We start from the raw sequence: 27,156 nt of genomic DNA on the forward strand, positions 1-27,156 counted from the left end.
TCAAAGGCATCAGTTCTTCAGCACTCAGCCATTTTTATTGCCTAGCTCTCTCATCTGTACATGACTACTGGAAACACCATAGTTTGACTATACAGTAACCTTCGAAGGCAAAGTAATGTCTCTGTTTTTTGATATGCCATCTAGGTTTGTACACAGAAGAACTGTACAAAAAAGATCTTCATGACCCACATAACCATGATGGCGTGATCACTCACCTAGAGCCAGACATCCTGGAATGTGAAGTCAAGTGGGCCTTAGGAAGCATCACTATGAACAAAGCTAGTGGAGGTGATGGAATTCCAGTTGAGCTATTTCAAATCCTAAAAGATGATGCTGTGAAAGTGCTGCACTCAATATGCCAGCAAATTTGGAAAACTCAGCAGTGGCCACAGGACTGGAAAAGGTCAGTTTCATTCCAGTCCCAAAGAAAGGCAAAGTCAAAGAATGTTCAAACAATCACACAGTCATACTCATCTCACACGCTAGTAAAGTAATGCTCAAAATTCTCCAAGCCAGGCTTCAACAGTAGATGAACCATGGACTTCCAGATATTCAAGCAGGATTTAGACAAGGCAGAGAAACCAGAGATCAAACTGCCAACATCCGCTGGATTGTCTAAAAGGCAAGAGAGTTCCAGAAAAACATCCACTTCTGCTTTATTGACTATGCCAAAGCCTTTGACAGTGTAGATCACAACAAACTGTGGACAATTCTTAAAGAGACAGCAATAGCAGACCACCTTACCTGCTTCCTGAGAAATCTGTATGCAAGTCAAGAAGCTGTTGACTTGTTAGAACTGGACATGGAACAACAGACTGGTTCCAAATTGGGAAAGGAATACATCAAGGCTGTATATTATCACCGGCTTATTTAACATATGTGCAGAATACGTCATGTGAAAGGTTGGCCTGGATGAAGCACAAGCTGAAATCAAGACTGCCAGGAGAAATATCAGCAACCTCAGATATGCAGATGACACCACCCTTGTGGCAGAAAGTGAAGAACTAAAGAGCCTCTTGATGAAAGTGAAGAGAGTGAAGAAGTTGGCCTAAAACTCAACACTCAGAAAACGAAGATCATGGCATCCTGTCCCATCACTTCCTGGCAAATAGATGGGGAAACAATGGAAACAGTGGCAGACTTTTTTCTTGGGGGAGGGGGGCTCCAAAATCACTGCAGATGGTGACTGTAGTCATGAAATTAAAAGATGCTTGCTCCTTGAAAGAAAAGCTATGACTGACCTAGACAGCATATTAAAAAGCAGAGATATTACTTTGCCAGCAAAGGTCCATCTAGTTAAAGCTATGGTTTTTCCAGTAGTCATGTATGGATGTGAAAGTTGGACTATAAAGAAAGCTGAGCACCAAGGAATTGATACCTTTGAACTGTGGTGTTGGAGAAGACTCTTTGGGACTGCAAGGGGATCCAACCAGTCAGTCCTAAAGGAAATCAGTCCTGAATATTCATTGGAAGAACTGATGCTGAAGCTGAAACTGCAATAATTTGGCCACCTGATGAGAAGAATTGACTCATTGGAAAAGACCCTGATGCTAGGAAAGATCGAAGGCGGGAGGGAAAGGGGACGTCAGAGGATGAGATGGCTAGATGGCATCACAGACTTGATGGACATGAGTTTGAGTAAGCTCTGGGAGTTGGTGATGGACTGGGAAGCCTGGCATGCTGCAGTCCATGGGGTGGCTAAGAATCAGACACGACTGAGTGACTGAACTGAACTGAACTGAACTGAACTAGGTTTGTCATTGCTTTTCTTCCAAGGAGCAAGTGTCTTTTAATTTCAAGGCTGCAGTCACTGCCTACAGTGAATTTGGAGCCCAAGAAAATGAAGTCTGTCACTGTTTGCACTGTTTCCCCATCTATTTGCCAGGAAGTGATGGGACTGGATGCCATGATCTTCTTTCTTTGAATGTTGAGCTTTAAGCCAGATTTTCACTCTTTTACCTTCATCAAGAGGCTCTTTTATTCCTCTTTGCTCTCTGCCATAAGGGCGGTGTCATCTACATATCTAAGGTTACTGATATTTCTCCTGGCAATCTTGATTCCAGCTTGTGCTTCAGCCAGCCAGCATTTCCCATGAGGTACCCTGCATAGAAATTAAATAAGAAGGACTGACATACTAAATGTCAGGAAAGGTGAAAGAGGAGAGTGAAAAAGTTGTCTGAAAGCTCAAAATTCAGAAAACTAAGATCATGGCATCTGGTCCCATCACCTCATGGAAAATAGATGGGGAGACAGTGGAAACAGTGTCAGACTTTATTTTGGGGGGCTCCAAAATCACTGCAGATGGTGATTTCAGCCATGAAATGAAAAAATGCTTACTCCTTGGAAGGAAAGTTATGACCAAACTAGATAGCATATTAAAAAGCAGAGACATTACTTTGCCAACAAAGCTCTGTCTGGTCAAGGTTATGGTTTTTCCAGTGATCATGTATGGATGTGAGAGTTGGACTGTGAAGAAAGCTGAGCGCCGAAAAATTGATGCTTTTGAGCTATGGTGTTGGAGAAGACTCTTGAGAGTCCCTTGAACTGCAAGGAGATCCAACCAGTCCATCCTAAAGGAGATCAGTCCTGGGTGTTCATTGGAAGGACTGATGCTGAAGCTGAAACTCCAATACTTTGGCCACCTCATGCGAAGAGTTGACTCATTGGAAAAGACCCTGATGCTGGGAGGGATTGGGGGTAGGAGGAGAAGGGGACAACAGAGGATGAGATGGCTGGATGGCATCACCGACTCGATGGGCATGAGTTTGAGTAAACTCTGGGAGTTGGTGATGGACAGGGAGGCCTGGCGTGCTGTGAATCATGGGGTCGCAAAGAGTCGGACACGACTGAGCAACTGAACTGAGCTGAGCTCATACTAAATATGCAGGCTAACGTACAATATATAGCCTTCATGTACCTCTCCCTATTTGAAATCAGTCCATTGTTCCAGGTCCAATTCTAACTTTGCTTCTTGACCTGTACAAGTTTTGAAGGAGGCAGGTAAAGTGGTCTGATATTCCTATCTCTTTAAGGATTTTCCACAGTTGTTGTGATCCACACAGTCAAAAGATTTAGCATAGTCAATGAAGCAGAAGTAGATGTTTTTCTGGAATTCTTTTGCTTTTTCTATGATCCAATGGATGTTGGCAATTTGATCTCTGATTCCTCTGCCTTATCTAAATCCAGCTTGTGCATCTGGAAGTTCTCAGTTCACATACTGTTGAAGCCTAGTTTGAAGCCTAGTTTGAAGGATTTTGAGCCTTAGTTTGCTGGCATGTGAGATAAGTGCAATTGTGCAGTAATTTGAACATTCTTTGGCATTGCCCTTCTTTGGGTCTGGAATGAAAACTGACTTTTTCCAGTCCTGTGGCCACTGCTGTGTTTTCCAAATTTCCTGACATATTGAGTGCAGCACTTTCACAGCATCATCTTTTAGGATTTGAAATAGCTCAACTGGAATTCCATCACCTCCACTAGCTTTGTTCATAGTGATGCTTCCTAAGGCCCACTTGACTTCACATTCCAGGATGTCTGGCTCTAGGTGAGTGGTCACGCCATTGTGATTATCTGGGTCGTGAAGATCTTTTTTGTATAATTCTTCTGTGTATTCTTGCTACCTATTCTTAAAATCTTCTGATTTTGTTAGGTCCATACCCTTTCTGTCCTTTATTGTACACATCTTTGCATTAAATGTTCCCTTAGTATCTCTAATTTTCTTGAAGAGATCTCTAGTCTTTCCCTTTCTATTGTTTTCCTCTATATCTTTGCATTATTCACTTAAAAAGACTTTCTTATCTCTCCTTGCTATTCTCTGGAAGTCTGCATTCAGATGGGTATATCTTTCCTTTTCTCCTTTGCCTTTTGCTTCTCTTTTCTGTTATTTGTAAGACCTCCTCAGACAACCATTTTGCCTTTCTGAACATGGTATTTCATGAAGGGGCTTGGGTGGTGTATGCACCTTCATGAAGGGGCTTCAGCAGAGGGATTTAACATAGAATAAGGGAAAATGTTGAGAGAGTTCAAGCTTTAGCTGATTGAAGTCACAAAGTCAGAAAATGTCAACATCATCTTTCCTTATTTTTCCTCCAGGCTGGTAACTGAGCATGCAGTTACCACCCTCCACCTGGTGGGAGGGAGGGTGGGGATGTGGGGAGTGAGGGGGGCAAGGGGGACTTAGTTCCTGTAGCACAACTCAAAGAGGTGTGTCAGATTGTTATGTCCAGCCCTTGAGGAGGAACTAGGATTCTTGTTTCATGGCTGCATTATTGTTTCTCGATTGCAATCTTTTGTTCCTTTCAGATCATTAATTTCAAGGGCAAGCATTGTGGCCAGGCTTAGATCACAAAACAGCTTAGGCATAAAATGGCTTCTCTTATGTCAAAAAGCTATATTGAGTTCTTTTCCTCCTAGGACTTCCCCATCCCCCCATCCTATCTGCTTACACTAGAACCTCAACCTTCCCAGAGATATGAAGGACACCTTCTCTGAAGAGGTGGCTGGAGCTTAATACCCCAGCAGGGATCAGTGGAGCTTCCTCCCAAGACTGGTGTGTGCCGCATCCTCCAGTCCTGTAAAACCACCCCAAAGTCCCACGGCCCTGAACGTAGTGGTGCCTCTTCCCACACGCAGGCCTTAGTCTCACTAGATTGAAACCCAAGCGTGTTAAATGTCTCAAGTATGGCAGGACCCGCCCCCAACCCCCACTTTTGACCTTTGGTTCTCAGTACCACCCCTTTTAAAAAAATATTCGGCTGCACCAGGTCTTCGTTGGTTTGTGGGATCTTGTTCCCTTACCAGGGATGGAGCCCCCTTCATTGGCAGCATGGAGTCCTAACCACTGCACCACCAAGGAAGTCCCTATTCTGATTCCATTTGAAAGAGAAATATTCACTTTTGCAACGGAAAGCAAACAACTACAAGGCTACGTGAGAATAACTGCTTGAGCGAGTGTGGTGGCATAGGCATGATGGTACGTTACTAGATAATGCTTCGGGGACCTCAAGGCGTTCCCTTGATACAAGCTGTGCTTAAAACATACACGCTTTTCCTGAGAAACGCCAGGCGGGAGAGAAGCTCCAAGCTGGGCCTGGGCTCTGCCCATCTGGCTACACTGATGCCCTGAGGGAGGCAAAAAAAGGGTAGGCGTTGGTCCCATTTTACAAGCGGGGAGCCTTCACTGGAGGCCAAGTGACGGCCCCAGTTCTACGCAGATGCGGTCAGGAACTCAGAAGCCAGGACCTCGTCTGACACAGATCCAGCGGGAGGCGGGCAGTGAGGACGCATTCCGCCGACCGCCGGCGGCCTTGCTTTTCCGCGCCCCGCCGGGGTACGTTGACCGTGAGCCTTCCAGAACACGTATCTACTCCCTGGCTGAGAACCCTCCGGCACCGGAGAGCGCTGGCCCCGCCCCGAGGCCCCTCCGGGCCCCACGATTGGCTCCATGGGCAGGGGCGGGGCCAGACGCAGAGTGACGTCAGGCGTCAGGCGCCGCGGGAGCCGCTTCCTGTTGTCAGTGGCCGGGAGGCCGCGGCGTCTCATCCGAGGCTTAGGGGCTGCAGCGGCTGGCAGTGCCCCTGCCCCCTCGCCGCTCCCTTCGGTGAGTTAAGGATCCGGGGCGAGGCGGGCAGCAGAGGGGCGGCGAGACCGGGACGCATATGAGCGAGGGAACACCAGCACTCTCCGTGAGCCCAGACCCCTGGTTGCCTTGAGACTGCCCTACTTCTGAGCCCTCACCCTTCCCAGCCCAGGCTCCGCGCCCCACTCGACCCTAGCCTTCGGCCCGCACCGCCGCTGCTGGCCTGTCCCCTCCATTTGCCACTCGTGACCTGACCGTAGCGCTTACCACCCCACCCCCCCACCACCGGTCTTGCGTAAATGCAGCCTCATCCTTGACCTCACTGTAGCCCAGTTCCAACCCCGACCTTGACCACATGCCTCTGCTTCCCCCTAGCACATGTCATCTTCACCTCTCAACCCCTTTGGCGATGCTCATGCCGCACACTGGACTCTTTTATGGTTCGGTTACCCCTTTTCATGATCAGCCTTCTTATCCAAATCTTCCACACCCTCTGCTCAGCTCCCCAAGGTATGCCCATCCTGAATACCCCATCTCTGTCCAGCTCTCATTTAAGACCCACCACCAAAGTAGACGCCCTGTTGAGCACACACTTTTCTTTTTGATAACTCTGATCTCAGCCCTTTCTCAAGTCTTACACGCCTCTTGTCTTCACAGACTCAACCCCTCACTTCCTAGCCCACCATAGACTTCCTATCCATCTCCAACCATCAGAGGACACTCCTGTCCCTAAGTCTTTGCTAAACTGCTCCCAACTCTTGGTGCCCAGTTCTTAGCATCCTCACCTAATCTTATTAAAAGTGAGGTCTCCTGCCCTCTCACCTCTGCTGTCCCCAGCTCAGTTCTACATCTGTTTTTCCCTTAACCCAGTCCCCACTCAGTTTGAGAATCAGTGCAGAGTCCCCCTGCCAACCTCACCAGCTGCCCCTCAGCAGCCAAATGTCACTGCTTTCTGGGAGCCCAGCAGTTAGACACTGAGGGGTTTGATGGGTGCCGGCAGGGCCTCATGTGGTAGGTAAGTGTGGAGAAGTAGAGCTCCCTGCTTTGGGTCAGGGTCAGGGATTTTTTTCCCAGGTGTCTGGTCCCCTGGACTTGCCCCCTGAAATTGTATATCTAACATTCATATTAAATGACTTGTGCTGCTTCCGGAATGGTAGGTGTCACCAGATACCTGGAAGGTGAAGAATGGCCACTCACCTGGCTCCCGCAGAGCCTGGGGCAATGGAAGCCATCACTTCCTGTTGGCTGGCTTTCTGGCCGGGAATAAGCTCCGGGAGCACCACGGTGTGGCAGTGTTCACAGAGCCGTGGCCGTGTGTGTTGTCACTTGTTATGGACCCGCTCCTGGTGCTCCTGCCAGCTAGAGCTGAGAGCAGACCTGTCCTGAGCACAGGGAACGCAGTGGATGCCAGAGATGATGTTACACGTTGTGAAGAGCGTAGGTGAGAGGGCTCCCAGGAGGCAGAGGCTCAGGCGGCTATAGCGGCTGTTGAATCACTTCCTCTTTCTGCAGGTGCTGGATCTTTGAGTTTGGGCCATTTGGTTACCCATGAACATGGGGAGCCCAGATATCTGAGTAGCTGAGGCAGAGGGACATTCCTGAGGCCCCACTTTCAGCATTTATCATCGCCTGGGCTTTGGGGGTACACATTCTTTTCAAATTCTGACGACCTGGCTTTAGAGGCCATTTGGTAGCAATTTTAAAGGGTCCCCAATAGGACCTGTTGTCTTTGTTTGCCATTCATAGTCTTTTTTTCCCCATGTTTATTTACTTATTTGGATGCACTGAGTTCTAGTTGTAGCACACAGGATCTTTTTAACTGTGGCATGCAGGATCTAGTTCCCTGACCAGGGATCAAACCTAGGCCCCCTGCATTGGGAGCATGGAATGTTAGCCACTGGACCACCAGGGAAGCCCTCTTGCTATTTATAGTCTTGTTCCTTTGAAAAGTTGAATGCTCTTCTCCCTTCAATGTCCACCCCCCAGCCTATTAATGTGGGATACATTGAAATAGTTTTAGCCAGTCGGCAGGGTGGTTTAATGTAAGGTGTTCCATCCTGGCTGAGAACTGTATACCTCAGCTTCCCTCAGCCTGTGAAATGGAGATTCCTGCCCTGAGCCTTAATTTTGTTTTATTCTAATGTTCATCCAGTAGATGTGTTTTGAGCATGACTATGTGCTGTGCGTTGCTCTAGGCACCAGAAATGCAATGGTGAATGAATCAAAGTTCCTGTTATCATTCATTCAGAGTTGGTCCTTGCTGGAATCCTAAGGATGGGACAAGAATATGGGGGAGATGGGTGTTATTGATAGAAGGAAGGAGGAAAGAAAGCTGCTCTGTCTTCCCTGACTTCACATTTCTGGCCTTACTCACTAGCCTTTAGTTTGGGAATCACAGGGCTAGAGATTTCTGTCCCTCTAGCTGGCATCTGATGACTTCAAAGGCTGTTCCACACTCTCCCCACTCCCTTCTCCTGCCTCAGGACACTCGTCCAGAAATGCAGCTGTCTTCAGGTGGAAAGAGGTATAGTTTACTCACTCCGCACTCACACGTCTGAAAGATCAGCTGCCCTTCTGAATCAGAAGATAACTTTGTCCTTCTTTTCCAACTGAACATCATGACTCATCAGTTCATACAGCAGCTGGATGGCTTAAATGCCAGACTGTTCTCAATAGCCCGGTACAGGGCTGGATTCAGGCCGTAGAGAGCAGGCTGTTGGGAATAGCTGGGAAGTCTCCAAGGAGAGGAGGCTGCTGTTTACTGATGGATGGAGTGTTTCAGAACTGGAGAAGCCCAGCAGTTCTTTTCTTCCTTTAGTGTAAGTCTCATCTAAGCCATTTTTTTCTTTTCTTTCTTCCTTGGTCTCTGGAGGAAGTGAAATTGGGCATACATAGAAGGCCAGGCAGCATAAGAAAGAAAAGCAACCAGAACAATTCCTTCCTGTGTGTTGGAACATTTAAGAAAAGACAACTGTGAAACCTGGGTACCATGGAAAGGACTTGGCCTCAGCTGGTTGGGACTACAGACTTGATGGGTAAGATTGTTTGAGTTTCTGAGTGCAAAGTTAATTATTACTTAGTTCGAAAGTAATAAGTTTTGCCTGAAACTCTTGGAATCAAAGACCTGAGACACTTTGATCTGGCAAAAGACGCAAGACTTAGAATGAGGAAACCAAAGAGTTCTATTCCTACTGAACCTTAGTTTTCTCCTTTGTAAAATGGGGATAATCACCCTTCTCTGACAGGATTGATTTAAGAATTACATGAGATTAGAGAAGCTTGAAGCGTTGAGTCCGGGTGAATTGTTACTTGGGGGAGAGGTAGACTTTTCAAGGTTAGGATTTGCCTCAGGGGCAGACAGAAGTCGCCTTTTCTACCAAACTCCACCAGTGGTGTTTGAAGAACCTTTTAGCAGTGTTCCCCACATTATCCCCTTACTCTTTTTAGCCTAGGTTTCTTTGCAGCCCCCCCCCCCCTTTGGTTTGGTTTTTGGTGGCAGTGAAGAGTGTTCTGAGGACAGGAAGTGAAACCCGTCCCATGGGAAGGTAGACTGGGGGGGCCTGGAGAATGATGGACTGCTGACCCAGCAGTCAGGAGACCGAGCCCCATTCTGGTTCCATCAGCAAGTTCTCGTGCCATCAACCATCACGCTCCTGCCTCTGAGCTGTTTGCTGCCTCCCTGAAGCATGCTGGGGCAGACCCACATAGGTGGGGTGCTTTGGCTTCTTGCAAAGGAAGGTGTGCCCCAAAGTGTGGCATGAACCCCAAAGCCTCAGTCCCGTTTTGTGACATATCAAGTGGCCGTTGCCTTCTGAACTCCTCTGCGCTGTCACTCTGCAGCCTTTCTGACACTTGGTTTTAAAAGCGACAGGTACTTGTCTGGCCCTGCTCTGACCTCTTAGCGTCAGTCTATGTGTGAGAGACCCTTACTGGCCTGAAGCACCTGCTTACTAACAGGGCTACCCCCCTCTTCCCCACTCATGGATATTATTTTCAGTTAATTCATTATGAGGCCTTAATGAACCCAGGCTGTTGTTCTGGGTTGCTGAGGCCTAAGCCTTTCCTGTCCTGACCTGTGGCTGGTTGAGGGAAGGGCAGCTGTGGGGCTTGAGGCTCCCTCCAGAAGAGGCAGGCCCGAGGGGAGGCCTGTGGCTGCTGGAGTTACTGAAGGGGATTGGTGCCCAGGGTCTTGGAGCCAGAACACCTGGATTTGGCTTCCTGAGCCGCACAAGGTGGCCTGGAAGGAACATTGTCCAGAGGGACTGTCTGCAACACCGGTCCTTCCGCCTGGGGTGCTGGTGGCGGGAGACTGGACGAGGGCCCGAGAATCACTGTAGGTGGGAGGGGGAATGAGGTGAGGGTGAGGCAGTGAGACAGGGCCTGAGGCCAAGGGTTACATCCTGCGGTCCGTCACGCCCTGACCAGGGCTGGCTCTGCAGGGGCCACCCTCCAAACTCCTCCCTCATTCCGTTGTGTCTTTACTGCGGGAGGTCAGCTCTGGGTCCAGTTTACCCTCTGCCAGCCCCAGGGACCACGGACTGAATCAGACCATCTCCCGCTGTTAAGGGCTGTGCTGCCTCTGTCACTTCTAAGTGTCGCGCTCACATCCTCCTGTAAACCTTTCCTGCCAGGCTGACCTCAGTGTCCCCCTGCAGCCCCTCACCTGGACCCCCAGGCCTCCCTGCCACCTTTTCCCTCCCTGCCTTCGCCCTCGCCCACACCCACCTCTTCCAGAAGGGAGGTGATCACACTCCGTCAGTCGGAGGGTTTTCCTTGAGCAGGGGTGACCCTTGTCCTGGCAGTGGGCGGCGGAGTTGGCCACTTACCAGCCTCAAAATCTTGGGAATTTCCTTGACTTGCATCAGCTTCTGTTAATAAAGACAGAAATAAACACTAAGACAATAAAACACTCCCAGGGTGGTTATGAGAAACGAATGAGGCGATATATGTAAAAGATGCAAAACCCATTGAGCGTGCCTTGATTTTAGTAACGTCTTTGGGCCGTGAGTTTCGGTTGATTGTTATTTTGGCATGTGGGATCTCAGTTTCTCAACCAGGGATTGAACTCACAGCCCCTGCAATGGAAACATGGAGTCTTAACCACTGGACTGCCATGGGACTCCCCTGGGCCATGAGTTTTTGAGAGCAGAGATAGCAATAACCCTTTTTTTCTTTTCTTTTTTTTTGGTGTCCCCTCATGCTCAGCTGTGTGGCCACTCGAGATTTGTTAGATGTGAGTGTGCCTGTCCAGTCCTGGTCTGGACAAGTTGCTGCGGTGGGACCAGGCAGCAGCCCCCTCAGGTTCAGGCCAAAGTCCCCACCATCCCCCACCGTGCCACCCTTGGCCTAGTTGCCTCAGGAGAAAGCCAGCTGCCCCAAGAAATGTCTGCATACTGACTTGAGCTGCCTGCACACATTTATTTGGGCAGTGGCATTCTTTGCCGGTAAATTTGGACCGCCACGTCCACTAGGGTTAGAGATACCATTTTTCCTTGGTAAATATCAGGCCCTGTGCTTGGCGCTGTCCACACTCATAGTCTCCATCGGAGAGGTCTGCTACCTGCCCCTGTGCCAAGTTGGTTAGTGGCAAATTAAGATTAGAACCCACGTTGTTACCCTTTAGACATGTGCCTGTGCTGTTCAGGCTAGGCCCTCATGGCCCAGAGGAGAAGCAGCAGTGTGGCAGGAGTGCCATTCCGTCTGAAGCCATGTCAGTTGTACTTTTCCCCACTGGCTGGCCGAGCCTGGGCTAGGAGAGGAGTCACGGGACAGTTGCAGGGCCCAGGCCCTGAATGTGAACTGTGAGTTCCTGCTTCTCAGCCCCTGTGGGTTCTTGGCACCTTCAGCTGCAGCAGTCCCCTTGCACCCTCAGCTCTGTATCCTATCTGTCTTTCATCCCCTGCCTTTTGGTGCCAGTGTTTGGTGCGGTGTAAAGGGCCCTTTCTGGGCTTCCCTGGTGGCTCAGCTGGTAAAGAATCCGCCTGCAGTACAGGAGACCCCGGTTTGATTCCTGGATCGGGAAGATCCCCTGGAGAAGGGATAGGTTACCCATTCCAGTATTCTTGGGCTTCGCTGGTACTCAGATGGTAAAGAATCCACCTGCAATGTGGGAGACCTGGGTTCAGTCCCTTGGCTGGGAAGATCCCCTGGAGGAGTGCAGGGCAACCCACTCCAGTATTCTTGCCTGGAGAATCCCCATGGACTGTAGCCCGCCAGGCTACTCTGTCCATGGAGTCAGAGAGGAGTCAGACGTGACTGAGCAACTAAGCACAAAGGGCCCTTTCTACCCATCTTTTGGGACAGACCCGCCCTTGGCACCCAGGGCTCCTCTCCTCATGAGGTCCAATCCATTCCTTCCTTATTTCCTTCCTTAAAATCCACTCTCAGTCTTTACGTTTGTATTCAAAGTCCTTTCAGTTGCAGTTTTGGGGGTGAGGTGTGGGGAACAGGCGGGCTGGCGCAGTGACTGCTCCTGTGACCTTGTCTGTCCCTGCAGGTGTCATGTGATTCTCCTGGGGAGCTGCTGCTGGAGTGGAAATGCTCTCAGGGGTGGAGAATGGACTGGACCCCCGGGCTGCCATCCCGGTAGGCAACAAGGGACGATCAGGGTGGGGGAAGGGGTGCCTGGGACAGCCATGCCTTTGTTTTTTCTCGCTTTGAAATGAATTAGCCCTGTTTAGAAAGAGAAGCCTCAGGCTGAGAAAAAGTTGCGCACAAAAGATCCTGCCTAAAATCATCTTATTGGTGATAAAATGGGGATTTAAAAGAAACAATGGGGATTGAATATAGGTTACTGGAATACCAGGGATTTCTCCGAAGAAGATATACAGATGACCAATAAATACATAAAAAGATGCTCAATATCATTAGACGTTAGACAAAGACAGATCAAAGCCATAAGGAAGAAAACAGAAGTCAAGTCACTAGTGTAGGAAACAAACTTATGGTTTTCAGGGGATAAGGGTAGGGGAGGGATAAATTGGGAGATTGGGACGGATATACACACTGCTATATATAAAACAGATAACTAAAAAAAACAAAACAAAACAAAACAGATAACTAATAAGGAAATACTTCAGCCACCTGATGCAAAGAACTGACTCATTGGATAAGACCCTGATGCTGGGAAAGATTGAGGGCAGGAGGGGAAGGGGGCGACAGAGGATGAGATGGTTGGATGGCATCACCGACTCAATGGACATGTATTGGGGACGTGTCTCCCTCTCCTTCACAAACTCCAGGAGATAGTGAAGGACAGGGAAGCCTGGTGTGCTACAGTCAATGGGGTTGCAAAGAGTCGGACACGATTTAGCGACTGAACAACAATAACAATAAGCACCTGCTGTGTAGCACAGGTCAATACTCAATACTCTGTAATAGCCTATATGGGAAAATAATTCTTTTTTAAAGGGTGGAGATATACATATAACTGATTCACTTTGCTGTGCCCCTGAAACTAACACATTATAAATCAGCTATATGCCAATAAAAATTTTAAAAATAAAATAGTAAGGGGGAAAAAGAGCCATAATGAAGGACTTCCCAGGTTGTCCAGTGGTTAAGACTCTGAGTTTCCATTGCAGGGAGTGTGGATTAACTCCTTGGTAAGGGAACTAAAATCCCACATGCCGAGCAGTGTGGGGGGGAAAAAAAAACCATATTGAGATACTTCTTCATACCTACCAGGATGGCTGTAATGAAAATGGCAGACAATAATAAGTGTTGGTGAGGTTGTAGAGAAGTTGGAACCTGCATCCCTTGCTGGTGGGAGTGTAAAATGGTATAGCCATTGTGGAAAACACTTTGATAGTTCCTCAAAAAGTGGAACAGTGTTACATACAACCCAGCAATTCCATTCCTAGGTATATACCCAAGAGAACTGAAAACATATGTCTACACAAAAACTTGTACATAAATGTTCAAGCAACATTGTAGCTGCAAAGGTGGAAATGACCCAAATATCTATTAATTGATGAGTGCATAAATAAAATGTGATGTATCTGCGCAATGGAATATTATTTGGCAATAAAAAGGAATGAACTACTGATCCAAGCTACAACACCGACAAACTTGAAAACATGCTAAGTGAAAGAAGTCAGACACAAAAGCTGTATGTTTGTGTGATTCCATTTATATGAAATATCCAGAAAATAGGCAAATCCATAGAGACAGAAAGTACATCGGTGGTTGCCAGAGGTTGGGGGAGGAAGGGAATAGTGAGTGATTGCTAACAGGTACAGGGTTTCTTTTGAGGGCAATGAAATGTTCTAAAATTAGATAGTAGCAATGGTTGCACAGTTCTGTGAATGTGCTAAAAACCACCGAGCTGTGTGTTTTAATGAGCGGATTTTATGATATGTAAATTATGTCTCATTAAAGCTGTTCTAACAAAAGAACATATAACTTTTCAAAGAACATTAACATGGATTGTGTTGTCTAAAATAAAAACCAGTGACGTATTTGTCCATAATCCTGTTGCCTAATAATTCAAACCAGTTTTTCTGTAATCCCTTCCAGTCCTTTTCCAAACCCTTAGGTAATTTTGACATATGTACTTTTATTATGCTAGGACAATCTTAACTCTGTATTTCCAAAGGACTTTATGTATATTTAAATATAGGCTTTCTCTAGTTGCAGCGTGTGTGGGCTTCTCCAGTTGTGGCTCACAGACTCTTAAATTACGGTGTTTGGGCTTAGTTGCCCCAAGACATGTAGGATCTTAATTCCCTGACCAGGGATCGAACCCTGGAGGCGTCCCCTTCATTCAAAGCTGGATTCTTAACCACTGGACCACCAGGGAAGACTCCTATGTATGTTTTATGATTTATTCATTTAGCAATCATTTACCGAGTACACATGCCGAGAACCAGGACCATTGTTGAGGGCACGAGGATGAATAAAAAGCTAGTCCTGCCCTCAAAGAGTTCCCCCGCTCAAGTGCAAATCACAGAGTATTATTTCTGTATAACAGATAGGAAATTGAGGCTCAGAGAGGTGAGGTGGAATATCTGAGGTGACCCAGCTGGTGACTACCAGAACTGAGATTAAACCCAGGCTGTGACTGCCAGGTCTAGGATCTTTCTTCCTATAAACCATGCTCCTGTTTCCAGGCGTTTTTATTGTTCTAACGCAGCACTTTTTGCCTCTTAACTTATTGACTCTCTGTGGAATGTTGGTCATATGATTAAGATGGAAAAATCTCACTCCCGCCCTAGATGAATTACTTCAGCTCCCATATCTGTAACTATGATGGAGTCAGTACTTAAACACAAGGTTTATATGACTGTCAGTTCACTGAAGTTTGGTTTAAAAAATAAGCAAACAGGCAGTTCACTGGTAGTCCAGTGGTTAGGACCTGATGCTTTCACTGCTGTGGCCCGGGTTCAATTCCTGGTTGGGGAACTAAGATCCTGTAAGCCTCACAGCATGGCCAATAAATAAATAAATAAATTTAAAAACTGAAAACCAAGCAAAAAAACCCCACAAATATCTTTGCAAATAATAATAATAATAATAACAACACCTCTCTGTGATTTTTTTCTTTTTCTTCTTTCTCTTTATTTTCTACCATTAGCCTGTACTAAATTTTTTCTTATTAAAATTTTTTGTTTTTCTTTTTAAAAAATTTTTAAAAAGAAAAAATTTTAATTTATTTATTTGGCTGCACTGGGCCTTTGTTGCAGCATGCAGTATATTTAGTTGCGGCATGTGGGCCCTCACTTCTTGACCAGGGACCCCTACATTGAGAGCGCACAGTCTTAGCCATTGGACCACCAGGGAAGTCCAGCCTGTCCTAGTCTTGTTGCATAGATACACGGATTTGTGCTTGCATGGGGACCCACGTGGTTGGCGACAAGCAGAGTGACATTGCAGGGGTCGCCACAGGAGCCTCTAAAGACCCGTGTTGTGTCCGGCGCCGCCTAGGTCATCAAGAAGAAGCTAGTGGGCTCCGTGAAGGCGCTGCAGAAGCAATACGTGTCCTCGGACGCGGTGGTCACGAGCGAAGACGGAGATGCCAACAGCATGTGCAGCGCCCTGGAGGCCGTCTTCATCCACGGCCTGCACGCCAAGCACATCCGCGCCGAGGCCGGAGGGAAGAGGAAAAAAGGCGCCCACCAGAAGCCTCTGCCTCAGCCCGTCTTCTGGCCTCTCCTGAAAGCTGTCACCCACAAGTGAGAGCCGCTGGGTGGGGGCGGGGTTCACGTCGGGATGGGGCTTCAGTATGTGGGGCTCTGGGCTCTTCCTTCCAGGACTTTTCTGTGGAAAGCCACAGGGAGCCCTGTGTCCTGGAGAGGAGATGGCCCAGGGGAGGGTAGTGTCAGACCAGGCCTCAGTGAGCCCCTCAGGCGCTGTTGAGCCCCTGGGCTGGGCACCCTGAGTGAAAGCAGGAGCCTTCTTTTCTCCTCCTCTGGCAAATTCTGTACTTGCAACAGAAGCTGCGTGGCCTGCAAAGCCTAAAATCTTTGCTGTCTGCCCCTTTCCAGAAATTTGCTGACCCTGCCTGAGGACGTTTGCATATTTATGTGATAAGTATTATACTTGTAAGGAGGTAGGACTTTTTTTTTTTTAATTTAAGAAGAGCAGCGTCCAGCCAGAGCATCTGAATGTGTGCCCTGAGACGCTTGGCTTGCCTGCCCTGCCCTGAACCGCATGAGCTCTGGAGCAGCCAGCTGGCATGGAGCCTCTCTGGTCTGTTAAATGCCCCTGGTGTCTTAGTCCTGCCCCCAAGGTGTCCTGTCAGTCTCGAATCTTCCTTTTCGTGTCTGCTGCCGCTGCCCTGTCTCAGGCTCTCACCTTAATTCTGAGTGGAAGTGCCTTTCTAAGTGTCCCCCTTATCTTCTTCTGTCTTTTCTTTGGTCAGTCAGCCAGCCTTTAGCGAGCTTAAGCTGACCAGAGCTCCATCCGTGGGTTCTGCAGAGTATGGCCAGAGCTCCCGTGGAGGAGCCATGCACGGGGGATGGTGTAGTCAGAGGAGGGGCATTTATAGCAGACAGAGACATTTCAGGAGCTGAGTTGGGACCGGGATGGAACACCCTACCCTGAAGTCTGCATAGCTGTGGGTGTGTAGCTTTCCTGAGCAAAACCCTGTAGCCATAGGCTCCCAGATGTCAGGCTGGGGTCTGATTCACTTGGCTGGGGCCCCGGAACCTGTATCCTGGTCTCATTCTCTACAGAGTTCTAATGCACAGCCAGGTGTGGGCACCATTGCCCCACTCTACTTCCCCCATTTGATACTCAAGACCTGTATTATTACCTCGCCTTGCAACCCAATCATCCATCCTCCTCCGCAAGCTGTAACCAGAGCACTCCCCACTCCTGTTATAGTCTGTAGCTTTTCTCCCCTTTATGCCTTTTTCTCTATCAGCCTCTTTCTCCTTCCATCTTTGCCTCTTGAAATCCCTCAAGGCCCAGTGCAGAGACCCCATTTCTATGGCATTTTTCTTACTCCAACCCAGAAATGATTGCTTGGCCCACAGCAGAGTGCTGCTAACAGTAGGGCTCACCTCTGTATGCCCTTGAAAAGTCATTACCTGGACCGAGGGTAGGGACCCTGTCTTGACCCCGTGTCTTCACAGCTCCAAAGACCTTGCCTTGGGGGCTCAACAGACGTGTCCCAGGTGAGCAGAAATTGCCGGGCCAGACAGATAGTTGTCATGAAAATGGCAATGATCCTTCATGACACCAACCTAAGAACTTTGGGGGTTATAGCTGAATCTTTCTGAATTCCCCTTCAAATGCTGTTATCTAAGAATTTTTCATGCCTAGGTATACTTGCAGTCATTGTTCTTGGCTCTTGCTCACCAGTGGATAACATGACATCTCAGTGACTGGCAGTCCGTTTCTTGAAACGTGTCTGTTCTCCATCTTCCCAGACACATCATCTCGGAGTTGGAGCACCTGATCTTTGTGAGCACGGACGTGGGCCGCTGCCGGGCCTGGCTGCGGCTGGCCCTCAACGACGGCCTGATGGAGTGCTACTTGAAGCTGCTGCTGCAGGAACAGGCCCGCCTGTGCGAATACTACCAGCCCACGGCCCTGCTCCGCGACGCCGAGGAGGGAGAGTTCCTCCTGAGCTTCCTTCAGGGCCTGACGTCCCTGTCCTTTGAGCTCTCCTACAAGTCTGCCATCCTCAACGAGTGGACACTCACCCCGCTGGCCCTCTCGGGGCTCTGCCCGCTCTCAGAGCTCGACCCCCTCACTACCCCTGGAGCTGAATTGCAGCGGAAGGAGTCTCTGGACTCCATCTCCCATTCCTCGGGCTCAGAGGACATTGAGGTCCAGCACTCAGGCCACAAGATCCGACGGAACCGGCAGCTCACCGCCTCCTCCCTCAGCCTGGACACAGCCAGTTCATCCCAGCTCTCCTGCAGCCTCAATTCTGACAGCTGCCTCCTCCAAGAGAATGGCTCCAAGAGTCCAGACCGTTCCGAGGAGCCCATGTCCTATGACTCAGACCTGGGAATGGCCAATGCTGACGACTCGGACATGTCTCTGCAAGAGTGAGTTCCCCTCCCCCACCCCTCCCCCTGCCTTCCTGCTTCTCTTCCTCTTGTCCTCCCGCCCTTCCTGGAGCATGTGATTGCCATCACTGAGCTCAGGCCTCTGTTAGGGCAGGAAGACAGACAGAGAGGTCAGAGACTCTCCCTCAGGGACCAGAGTTGCTGGGAGCTGTACCTGGAGGCAAACGGGCTAGTGGGGAGAATGCATAGAATGCATTTTTTAAAAAAATATTTATTTATTTATTGGGCTGTGCCAAGTTCGTTGCAACACTTGAGCTCTTCCATCTTCGTTGTGGTATGCAGGATCGTTAGTTGTGGCACGGGAACTCTTAAGTTGTGGCATGTCGGGTCTAGTTCCCTGACTAGGGCTCGAACCCTGGTCCCCTGCATTGGGAGCATAGAGTCTTAGCATGGTCCAGCAGGGAAATCCCTGGAATGCCTTTAGATGGGGCTCAGAGCTGGTTCCAGCCCCAGCTCTGTCCTAGGTGACCTGTGACAAGTTAGTTAGTCTCTCTGAGTTTCAGTGTCAAATATCACTGTCATCTTCTTCTAAAGAGAAGGAAACCAATAGTTCAGAGCTCTGTGTACAACTTCCAAAAAGTACAGTGAAGCACAGTGCACAGCATGATCTTCTGGGACCTCATGGAAGGTCTTCTGGAGGACCCAAGACCTGGGTGATGCCTGCACGGGAGTGGCCGGCAAGTGGAGACAAGCGAGTGTGTGGAGGAGGAGGACATGGAGTGACAGACTTGGCTGGAGACAGGAGCCTGGGCAGAGCCTTCCTTCATTCAGGCTTTTTAACGTTGATTTTTGATAATCTATTTTTATGGTTAAAAAAAAAATCTAAAATGTGTACCATGAAAAATCTCTCCCACCCCTGTAACCATAAATACTAATTTCTTACATATTTTTCCAGTGTCTCTAAATCCAGCTGTACTATGTGTGACCATGTAGATTTGAACTTTGTCTTTCTTATTTCTTTTTTTTTAATCAAAGTATAGATGATTTACAATGTTGTGTTAGCTTTATATATATATATATATCCTTTTATAGATTATATAGCCTTTTATATATATATCCTTTTATAGATTCTTTTCCTTTATAGGTTATTATCTTTCTTATTTCTTTATTTGGCTGTGCTTGTCTTTGTTGCTGCACATGGGCTTTCTCTAGCTGTGATACACACAAGCTTATCTGGTTGTGGCACATGTGGCTCATGGGCTCTAGAGTGCAAGCTTAGTAGTCGGGGTACACAGGCTTGGTTACCTCGTGGCATGTGGGATCCTAGTTCCCCAACAGGGATTAAATCCACGTCCCCTACATTGAAGTCAGATTCTTTACCACTGGACCACAGGGGAAGTCCTTTATCTCTTGTTTCTTATTTCTCCACTTCTTTCCACAAAAGCTAGTATAAATTATAAATACACCTTTCTATACCTTACCAGGGCTTCTCTGTGGCTCAGTGGTAAAGAAATCTGCCCGCAATGTAGGAGACCCAGGTTCGATCCCTGGATTGGGAAGATCCCCTGGAGAAGGAAATGGCAACCCACTCCAGTATTCTGGAATGCCATGGATAGAGAAACCTGGTAGGCTACAGTTTATGGGATCACAAAGAGTCAGACACAACTGAGTGATTAACACATACGTACATACTTTATTTGGGAGGTCTTGTCATATTGGAGCTTCTTTTTCTATTATATTCGTGTCCACTATATGAATGAATGTACCTTAGTTTATTGAATCATCCCTGAGTTTAATGGACATTGGAGTCCAGGGTTTCTACAAATAACCTGTGAATGTGGTCCTTTAGGTCTACGCGAGTTCTCTCTGTTCAGTAAATTCCCAGAAGAAAAATTACTGAGCCAAGGGGTAGATTAATTAGTAATTTTCACAGATGTTTCCTATTTACACTTCGTCAGTGGTATGCCTGTGTCCTCTCAGCCTTGACAACAGAAGGCATTAGCAAACTTTTGGATGTTGCCTCATCTAATAGGTAAAAACAGTAGCTGTTTATGAAGCATTCCCTCCAGGTAGGACCTGTTTTTCCGGCAACTGTGGTTAGGACCTTCTTTCCACAACTGCTGTCCCTGCCCTCCCCCATCTCCTTGGTTCAGGTCTTTACAGGGCTCCCACCTGTGTGGGAATCACACCAGGACTGGGTGTCTTGGACTGGCCGGGAAGCAGATCCAGTTTCAAGCCAGTTCCACCACTTACAAGCACAGTGGTGTCCTGCATATTGCTAACTCTTTTTGAGGTTCTGTTTATCTTTTCTTTTTTTTTCCTGGAATGTAGTTGATTTACAATGTTTTGTTAGTTTCCATCATACAGCAAAGGGGTTTAGTTGTATATATACATGTATCCACTCATTTTTAGATTCTTTTCCCATATAGGTCATTGGAGTTTCGAGTAGATTTCCCTGTGCTATACAGTTAAGTCCTTATTGTTACTGTAGTTACTGTTTCATTGGTTTTTTATCTTTAAAGTGGAAATTCCCTCATAGGGCCATTTGAGAGTCAAATGAGATACCCATCAATCAGTTGCACACATAAGAATGTGTGGTAGTTCCCAGAAACGGCTTCTGAACATCGAGCACATCAGATAGAATTTTCACATGTCCAAACAGAAGGATTAGATGTGATGTGCTGAGAAGACGCAAGCCCTGCCCCAGAGGCGGTGGGGCCCGAGGCGTGACTGCCTGTCAGCCACCTGTCCTGGCCTTTGGTGCTTCTCCCTTCCCCCGCAGACCAGCCAGTCCTCTCTGTCATGTGTCTTGACTTTATCTTTCATGTGTCTTATGATTGGAAAATTCCAGCTTAAGGTTGTTGAATCAGTGACCATCCACCCTTCTCCAGGGGAAGTGTTGTCCTGGGTGTTCTGGGGGAACAAGAGGGAAGAAGTCAGGAAGCATAAACCCACACTGGACAGTGATGTGGGGAACCAGACACTACACATACACACACGCAGAAGCACGCGGCCAGCACCACCGTTCTTAGAGCATCCACAGAGACCAGCCTTTCTTGGAGTGTATGTTTCAAGGGAGATTCTCACCAACACTTAGAGAGTTAACTTAAGTTAATGTGTTACTTCAATGCGTGTAACTTACAATTGGGCATAAACACATTGGGCTTAAACTCTTACAACTATAAAATCAAAACATCTGCAAGTTGGGAATTCCCTGGTGGTCCAGCGATTAAGACCTCCATGCTTCACTGCCCTGAGCCCAGGGTTTAATCCCTGGTAGGGGAACTAAGATCCAGCAAGCTGGGCTGTATAGGAAAAAAACAAAACAAAACTACAAATCAGACATGAATTGCAAAACCCATTTCAAATGAAATTTATTAATGTTTGGCAGAAACCAATTTACAGTTTACCTTGTGAAGAAAGGATTAACTGCCTCTCACAGCTTCTTTGGCATTCGTTGGGTCTGAATTATAATTATTGCTGAGAAGCACAGGTACAGTCTCATGGTAAAGAGTGTAGACTCAAGAGCCAGACTGCCTGAGTCCTCCATCAACCAGCTTTGCTACCTCAGGCAAGTTAGTAAACCTTTCTGACCTTGATGTCCTCATCTGTAAAATGGGGGTGAGAATGCTTCAAAAGAATGCTGGGGTGATGCGGCAAATAGAGACCTTCATATGCCTAGAACAGTGTCTGACTCGGCATGCTTGCTGACCACATGGTGGTGTCATTTAACTTCTGGGTACCTGTGATATCAGCTCTGCTTGTCCCCATATCCACTGCTGAAAAACCTTGCTTAGTAATACTTGTCAGAGGTCACTGTCATGAGGCCTTCCCTTGGGGGAGAAATGATTCTTAGTATATGCATCCCACCTCTGTGCTTTTATTAGTGACTTTTGACTGCCAGATGGTACCGTGTATCACCACCACAGTTCGTATATTCAAAAAAAACCACAGGCTCAGAATTGCTCCTCAGGGGTCCTTTATAAGGTGACCATTCAGACTCTCCAGGCCATGCTTTTTATTTACTTTACACATATAAGTACTCATAATACATATATTTTCCCACCAGATTGCTCTCTAAATGAAAGCACAGAGTTAGAAATTTTTCAAATAGAAAGTTTTTGGTAAACAGGGCCTTGCATCAGACCCCAGTGGAAGGCCTGTAGCAGTTTCACAGTTTCGTTTCTTGGTTTTTCTTTTTTTTCACTGTTTCATTTCTATGTTGTATTTTATAAATACAAATATAAAACTGTCAAAACGTTTGACAGTTTTCTTTCTTTGCCTTTGCTTCACAATCTCATCTCTATCCCTTTTCCCCACTCGATGTACATATCTCTTATTCTCACTGGGTCCTGAAGACTGGTACCAGTTCTGGTGAAGCTCAGTGAACTTGATTTCACCTTGCCTTTAGTTTTGATTTGACAGAAGCTGTAATTGATCACACAGGCTTCTTGCCATTTGGTGGCATTTCTCTAGGCATTAAATCACTCACTTATTCTAACACCCCATCCATTCTTGTCATTAAAATCTTTCTTATAGATCAGGATTCATGTCTATTTGATAACCATTTTGCCAATGCTAGTGAGTGTTTCAGTAAATCTTCTCCTTTGCTTACATTTTTATGTTTGTGTACAGGGAGGCTAAGCAGCCTTATCAGTGATAATGAGGTTAGTGTTACTTTGTGCCAGACCCTGTACTAAGCACTTTACCTGTATTATCTCATTTAATCGTTGTCAGAGTCATAAAAGGTGGATGCTGTTACCACATCTGTTTTTCAGATAAGGGAATTATGTCCATGAACTTCATGTTCACATTGTGGGGCCCACAGCCACATGCTAAGCAAGGCCAGGTGGACTCGGGGAGCCCTGTTCTTAATCACTCACCACACCACCTCCTGAGACCTCACAGAGGACCTTGTCAGAAATCTGCCTCTCTAGTTCATTTCAGATGAGGTCCCATTCTGTCCCAGCGGTTTGGACACATACAGTTGGTTAGCAAATGTCCCCTCCTCCTTTGCTGGTGGAAAGTCCCCTTTTCTCTTCAGAACTCATCGTTGCCTTCTCCCTACAAGCTGCACTCTTGGATTTCTCATGGGCCTCTTTTAGAGTGCAGTTTTAGAGCAAGAATGAGCCCCCACCTGCCACCCCCCATAACTCTCCCACAAATACAACCGCACCTTTCTCTGACGAGTCATCCATTTATTTGCTGTGCCGTGCTTATTTGCTTAGTCATGTCCAACTCTTTGCGACCCCATGGATTTCTTTGTCCGTTGTGATTCTCCTGGCATGAATGCTGGAGTGGGTTGCCATCCCGTCCTCCAGGGGATCTTCCCAACCCAGGGATCGAACCCAGGTCTCCCACATTACTTATGAAGACAGAATTCACATACCATAAAATCCACCATTTTAAAGCATAGTTTAAAAAATAATAATAATAAAGTGTAGTTTTCAGTGGTTTTCACTATAGTCTCAAGGTTGTGAATTCAATATCTATACTATCTTTTTAAAAAAAAATATTTGCTTGGCTGCATTAGGTATTAGTTGCACCACACAGGATCTTGTATCTTTGTTGAGGCTGCATAATCTTTAGTTGCAGCATGTAGGATCTAGTTCCCTGACCAAGGATCGAACCCAATCCCCCTGCACAGAGAGTGCAGAGTCTTAGCCACTGGACCACCAGGAGAGCCCCCAGCATCTACTACTATCTAATTCAAGAATATTTTCATCCCTTACCCATTAGTTATAAATTTACCTATTCTGGACATTTAATGTCAATCAAGTCGTACAATCTGTGGCCTTTTGTGACTGTGTCCTTTCACTGAGTACCATGTTTTCAAGGTTCATCCACATTATAGCACATATCACGGCCAGATAATATTCCATTGTCCATTGTGCAGATATACGACAGCTTATTTATCCATCAGTTAATGGGCATTTGTTTTTTTTCCTGCTTTTTAGCTGTCATGTTGCTATGTGTAGTCACGTACAAGTGTTCTGTGCGGACATGTTTTTAATTCTCTTGGGCATGTACCTAAGCATAGAACTGCTGAGTCCAGTAGTTTAATATCCTGAGGAACTATCAAATCGTTTTCCACAGAAGCTACACCGTTTTACATTTCCACCAACGATGTGTAAGCGTTCCAGTTTCTCTGCATCTTTGCTGATGCTTGTTATTCCCTGCCTTTTTTATTATAGCCATCCTGCTGAGCATAGAGTAGCACCTCATTGTGGTTTTGATTTGCATTACACTATCGTCTAATGATTTTGAACACTTTTTCTTGTCTTTGTTGGCCATTTGTATGCTTTCTTTGGAGTTATATCTATTCAAACCCTTTGCTTATTTTTTAAATGACTTTAAATTGGGTTATTTATTATTAAGTTGTAAGAGCTCTATATTCTGGGTACTAGACCCTTGGATATATGGTAATATTTGCACATTTTGTATACAAATATTTCTATTAGATATATTTTTTATTGGTTGCTTATGTATTAGATGTCATATCTAAGAAACCATTGCCTGATCCAAAGATATGAAGCTTTATGCTTGTTTCCTTCTAAGAGTTTTATAGTTTTAGTTCTTACCTCTAGGTCTTTGATCCATTTGGGGTTAAATTTTTTTTGGCTGTGCCACGCGGCTTGTGGGATCTTAGTTTCCAGACCAGGTGTTGAACCCGGGCCAAGGCAATGAAAGGGCCAAATCCTAACCCCTAGATCACCAGGGAATTACCTGGGTTAATTTTTTTTTCCACTATCCATTCATTTATTTAACTTCATCAGGTCTTCGTTGTGGCATGTGGGAACTTCATTGCACACACAGATTCTCCAGGTGTGGTCCATGGGCTCAGTAGTTGCAGTACATGGACTCTCAAGTTACGGTTTGTGGGCTTAGTTGCTTGTGACACATGGGGTCTTAGTTCCCCAGCCAAGGACTGAACCCACGTCCCCTGCATTGCAAGGTGGATTCTTAACCACTGGACCAACAGGCAAGTCCCCTGGGGTTAATTTTTTTTCTGTGGTGTGAGATAGGGGTCCAATTTCATTCTTTTGCATGGAACCATTCACTTATTCCAGCACCATTTGTTGAAAAGACAGTTCTTTCCCCACTGAAATGCCTCAGCACCTATGCTGAAAATCAGTTGCCCAGAAATGCGTGGGTTGGTCACCTCTTCTTGACTAGAATGCTTTAAAATGTTGTTTGGGGTTATGATGGTATAAATAAGAGCAGAGCTCACCTAGAAGGCAGTCAGATGAAAACTTGAGATCTGAAATCCTTGTTTCCATAAGCCCACACGCAGGGGAGCTTGATGTGTCTTCTGCACCCACTCTAAGCCTTTAAGGCAGATGTGTGCAATCTCTTGGGCTCCAGACAGCTCTCTTGACACTAGAACCTGCATTTGTCTATGGGTTCCTCACTGGATTCATAAGCAGAGGTGGAGACAGCAAATAGGTTTACTTCAGAAACAGAACTTGGATTCTCTGAAGCCTCAGGAGAGGGAGGGACGGAGGAGCAGCCACTAGTCGGTGCACATTCCAGAAGGTATAGCAGTGTGTGTGTGTGTGTGTGTGTGTGTGTGTACACAAAGGCAGTGACATTGGCTCTCTTGGCCCCAGACGTACCACTGAGGGGCAGGAAGTGCCAGTCCCATCAGGCACACACCCCGTGTACATGGGCACACACACCACATAGCGTGTTCTCCAGCAGCAGCTTCTGGAACTGTGAGGCTTCTCTGGCTCCACGCCCAGCCCGTCACCCCAACCCTGCTGTCCAGTTACTTACTGTTCCAGGGACAAAGAGGATCCTCACTTCACCCCAGGGAGCAGTCTTGGAGCCCAGCCCGGAGACACCATTCACCGAGGCTCTGCCAAGGTCGGCGTGGGGCGGGGACAGGCCACACGGCCATTTGGCTGAGCAGACTCGCCAGACCCACAGTCAGTCCGCTCAGAGGGTAAAAGACAGGCAGTTCCCGTTCACCTCGAGTCCTTTTCTCTGCTCTGTGAGCTTTGTCACCTGAGACCCTGGGCCACACAACTCACCTGGTCACCGAACCTGCCCAAGTGCCTGCTGGAGAAAAACTTTGGTGGGAGGGTCTGGGTGTGGGAGCTGGGAGCATCACCATGACTAAGGGGGTTATTTTGTTCAATCACACAACAGCAGTTTTCCACTTAGCCTTGGGCATTCCAGCTGACAGCCCCATCACACAGGTTTCTTTGTTTAAAAACTTCTAGGGTGTTGTCGGAATTCAGCAAAGCCCAGGTAAACTCTGTGCCAGCCAACGGACCGAGCCGAGAAACGGAGGAGGTTCCCGCGCTGCAGGCCCCGCTCCCCCTCCCTGGCCTCGACACCAGCACATCCCTGGGCTTGGAGGAACCAGCAGAGCCCCGCCACGCCCAGGCCTCCCCTGGGACTGGAGGTGGGGACCACAAGCGGGAGCCGCTTGCGCGGGCGCCCGGCCTCCTGGGCTGGCCGCAGCCGGGCCCTGCCCCAGCTGTCCTTTCGGGGAGCGCTTCAGGCCAGCAGCCTCCTCGTGCCGTGAGAGACGCCACCAGAGCAGCCGGCCAGGAAAGCGGCCAGCAGAAGCCCCCGGAGGATGACGGACCTTGGCTCAGCCTTGCGGTTCCCTCCCCCACCAGTCCGGTGAGTGGTATAAGCTGAGTTTTGGGGGGAAGAGACTGCGGGAGAGGGGGTGTTGGTGCATGTCTCAGAGCCAGTGTGGGGTTTCCCCAGCTATGACCCCAGGTGGTCTCTGCCTTCTCCCTCTGAGCCCCCTCGCCTCGTATGGTTCGATATTAATAGAATATCGCGGTGATGGAGCTAATGTTCTATGGGGTGTGAGTAGTGGATGGGAGCCGGGCCCTTTGCCCATCACTTCCCACGGGTGTCTCCTATCACCTGCCCCCTGGAGAAGGTAGTTCTCCAGACCACAGGCTCTGCTCTTCACCACTGACACTCACCCAGCTTCTGCCTCACTGAGCTTTGGTCTCCTCCTCCGTGCTTGTTACTATTTATTTATTTACTTAGCTGCGTCAGGTCTCAGTTGGAGCATGTGGGATATTTTGTTGTGGTGCAGGGATTCTCTAGTTGTGGCGCGTGGGCTTACTTGCTCCACAGCATGTGGGGTCT

General features: G+C 47.5%; 1 protein-coding gene across 3 annotated transcripts in view; it reads left to right on the forward strand.

Annotated features, from left to right (window-relative positions):
- The first annotated feature begins 5,463 nt into the window (after positions 1-5,463).
- Positions 5,464-27,156, forward strand: part of PLEKHM1 (pleckstrin homology and RUN domain containing M1) — a 56,293-nt gene continuing 34,600 nt past the window's right edge. Inside the window, exons 1-6 of one of the 3 annotated variants that reach the window (XM_065909395.1) lie at positions 5,464-5,596; positions 8,448-8,610; positions 12,072-12,160; positions 15,500-15,747; positions 17,449-18,075; positions 26,262-26,670. In XM_065909395.1, coding sequence (XP_065765467.1) covers positions 12,113-12,160; positions 15,500-15,747; positions 17,449-18,075; positions 26,262-26,670 — 1,332 coding nt within the window. In that variant the 5' untranslated portion in view covers positions 5,464-5,596; positions 8,448-8,610; positions 12,072-12,112. The remainder of the gene's footprint in view (positions 5,597-8,447; positions 8,611-12,071; positions 12,161-15,499; positions 15,748-17,448; positions 18,076-26,261; positions 26,671-27,156) is intronic. The other 2 variants (XM_065909397.1, XM_065909396.1) reach the window with 2 other exon arrangements.

This window comes from Muntiacus reevesi, chromosome 18 (genome assembly GCF_963930625.1).
Source record: "Muntiacus reevesi chromosome 18, mMunRee1.1, whole genome shotgun sequence".
Classification (NCBI taxonomy): Eukaryota; Metazoa; Chordata; class Mammalia; order Artiodactyla; family Cervidae; genus Muntiacus; species Muntiacus reevesi.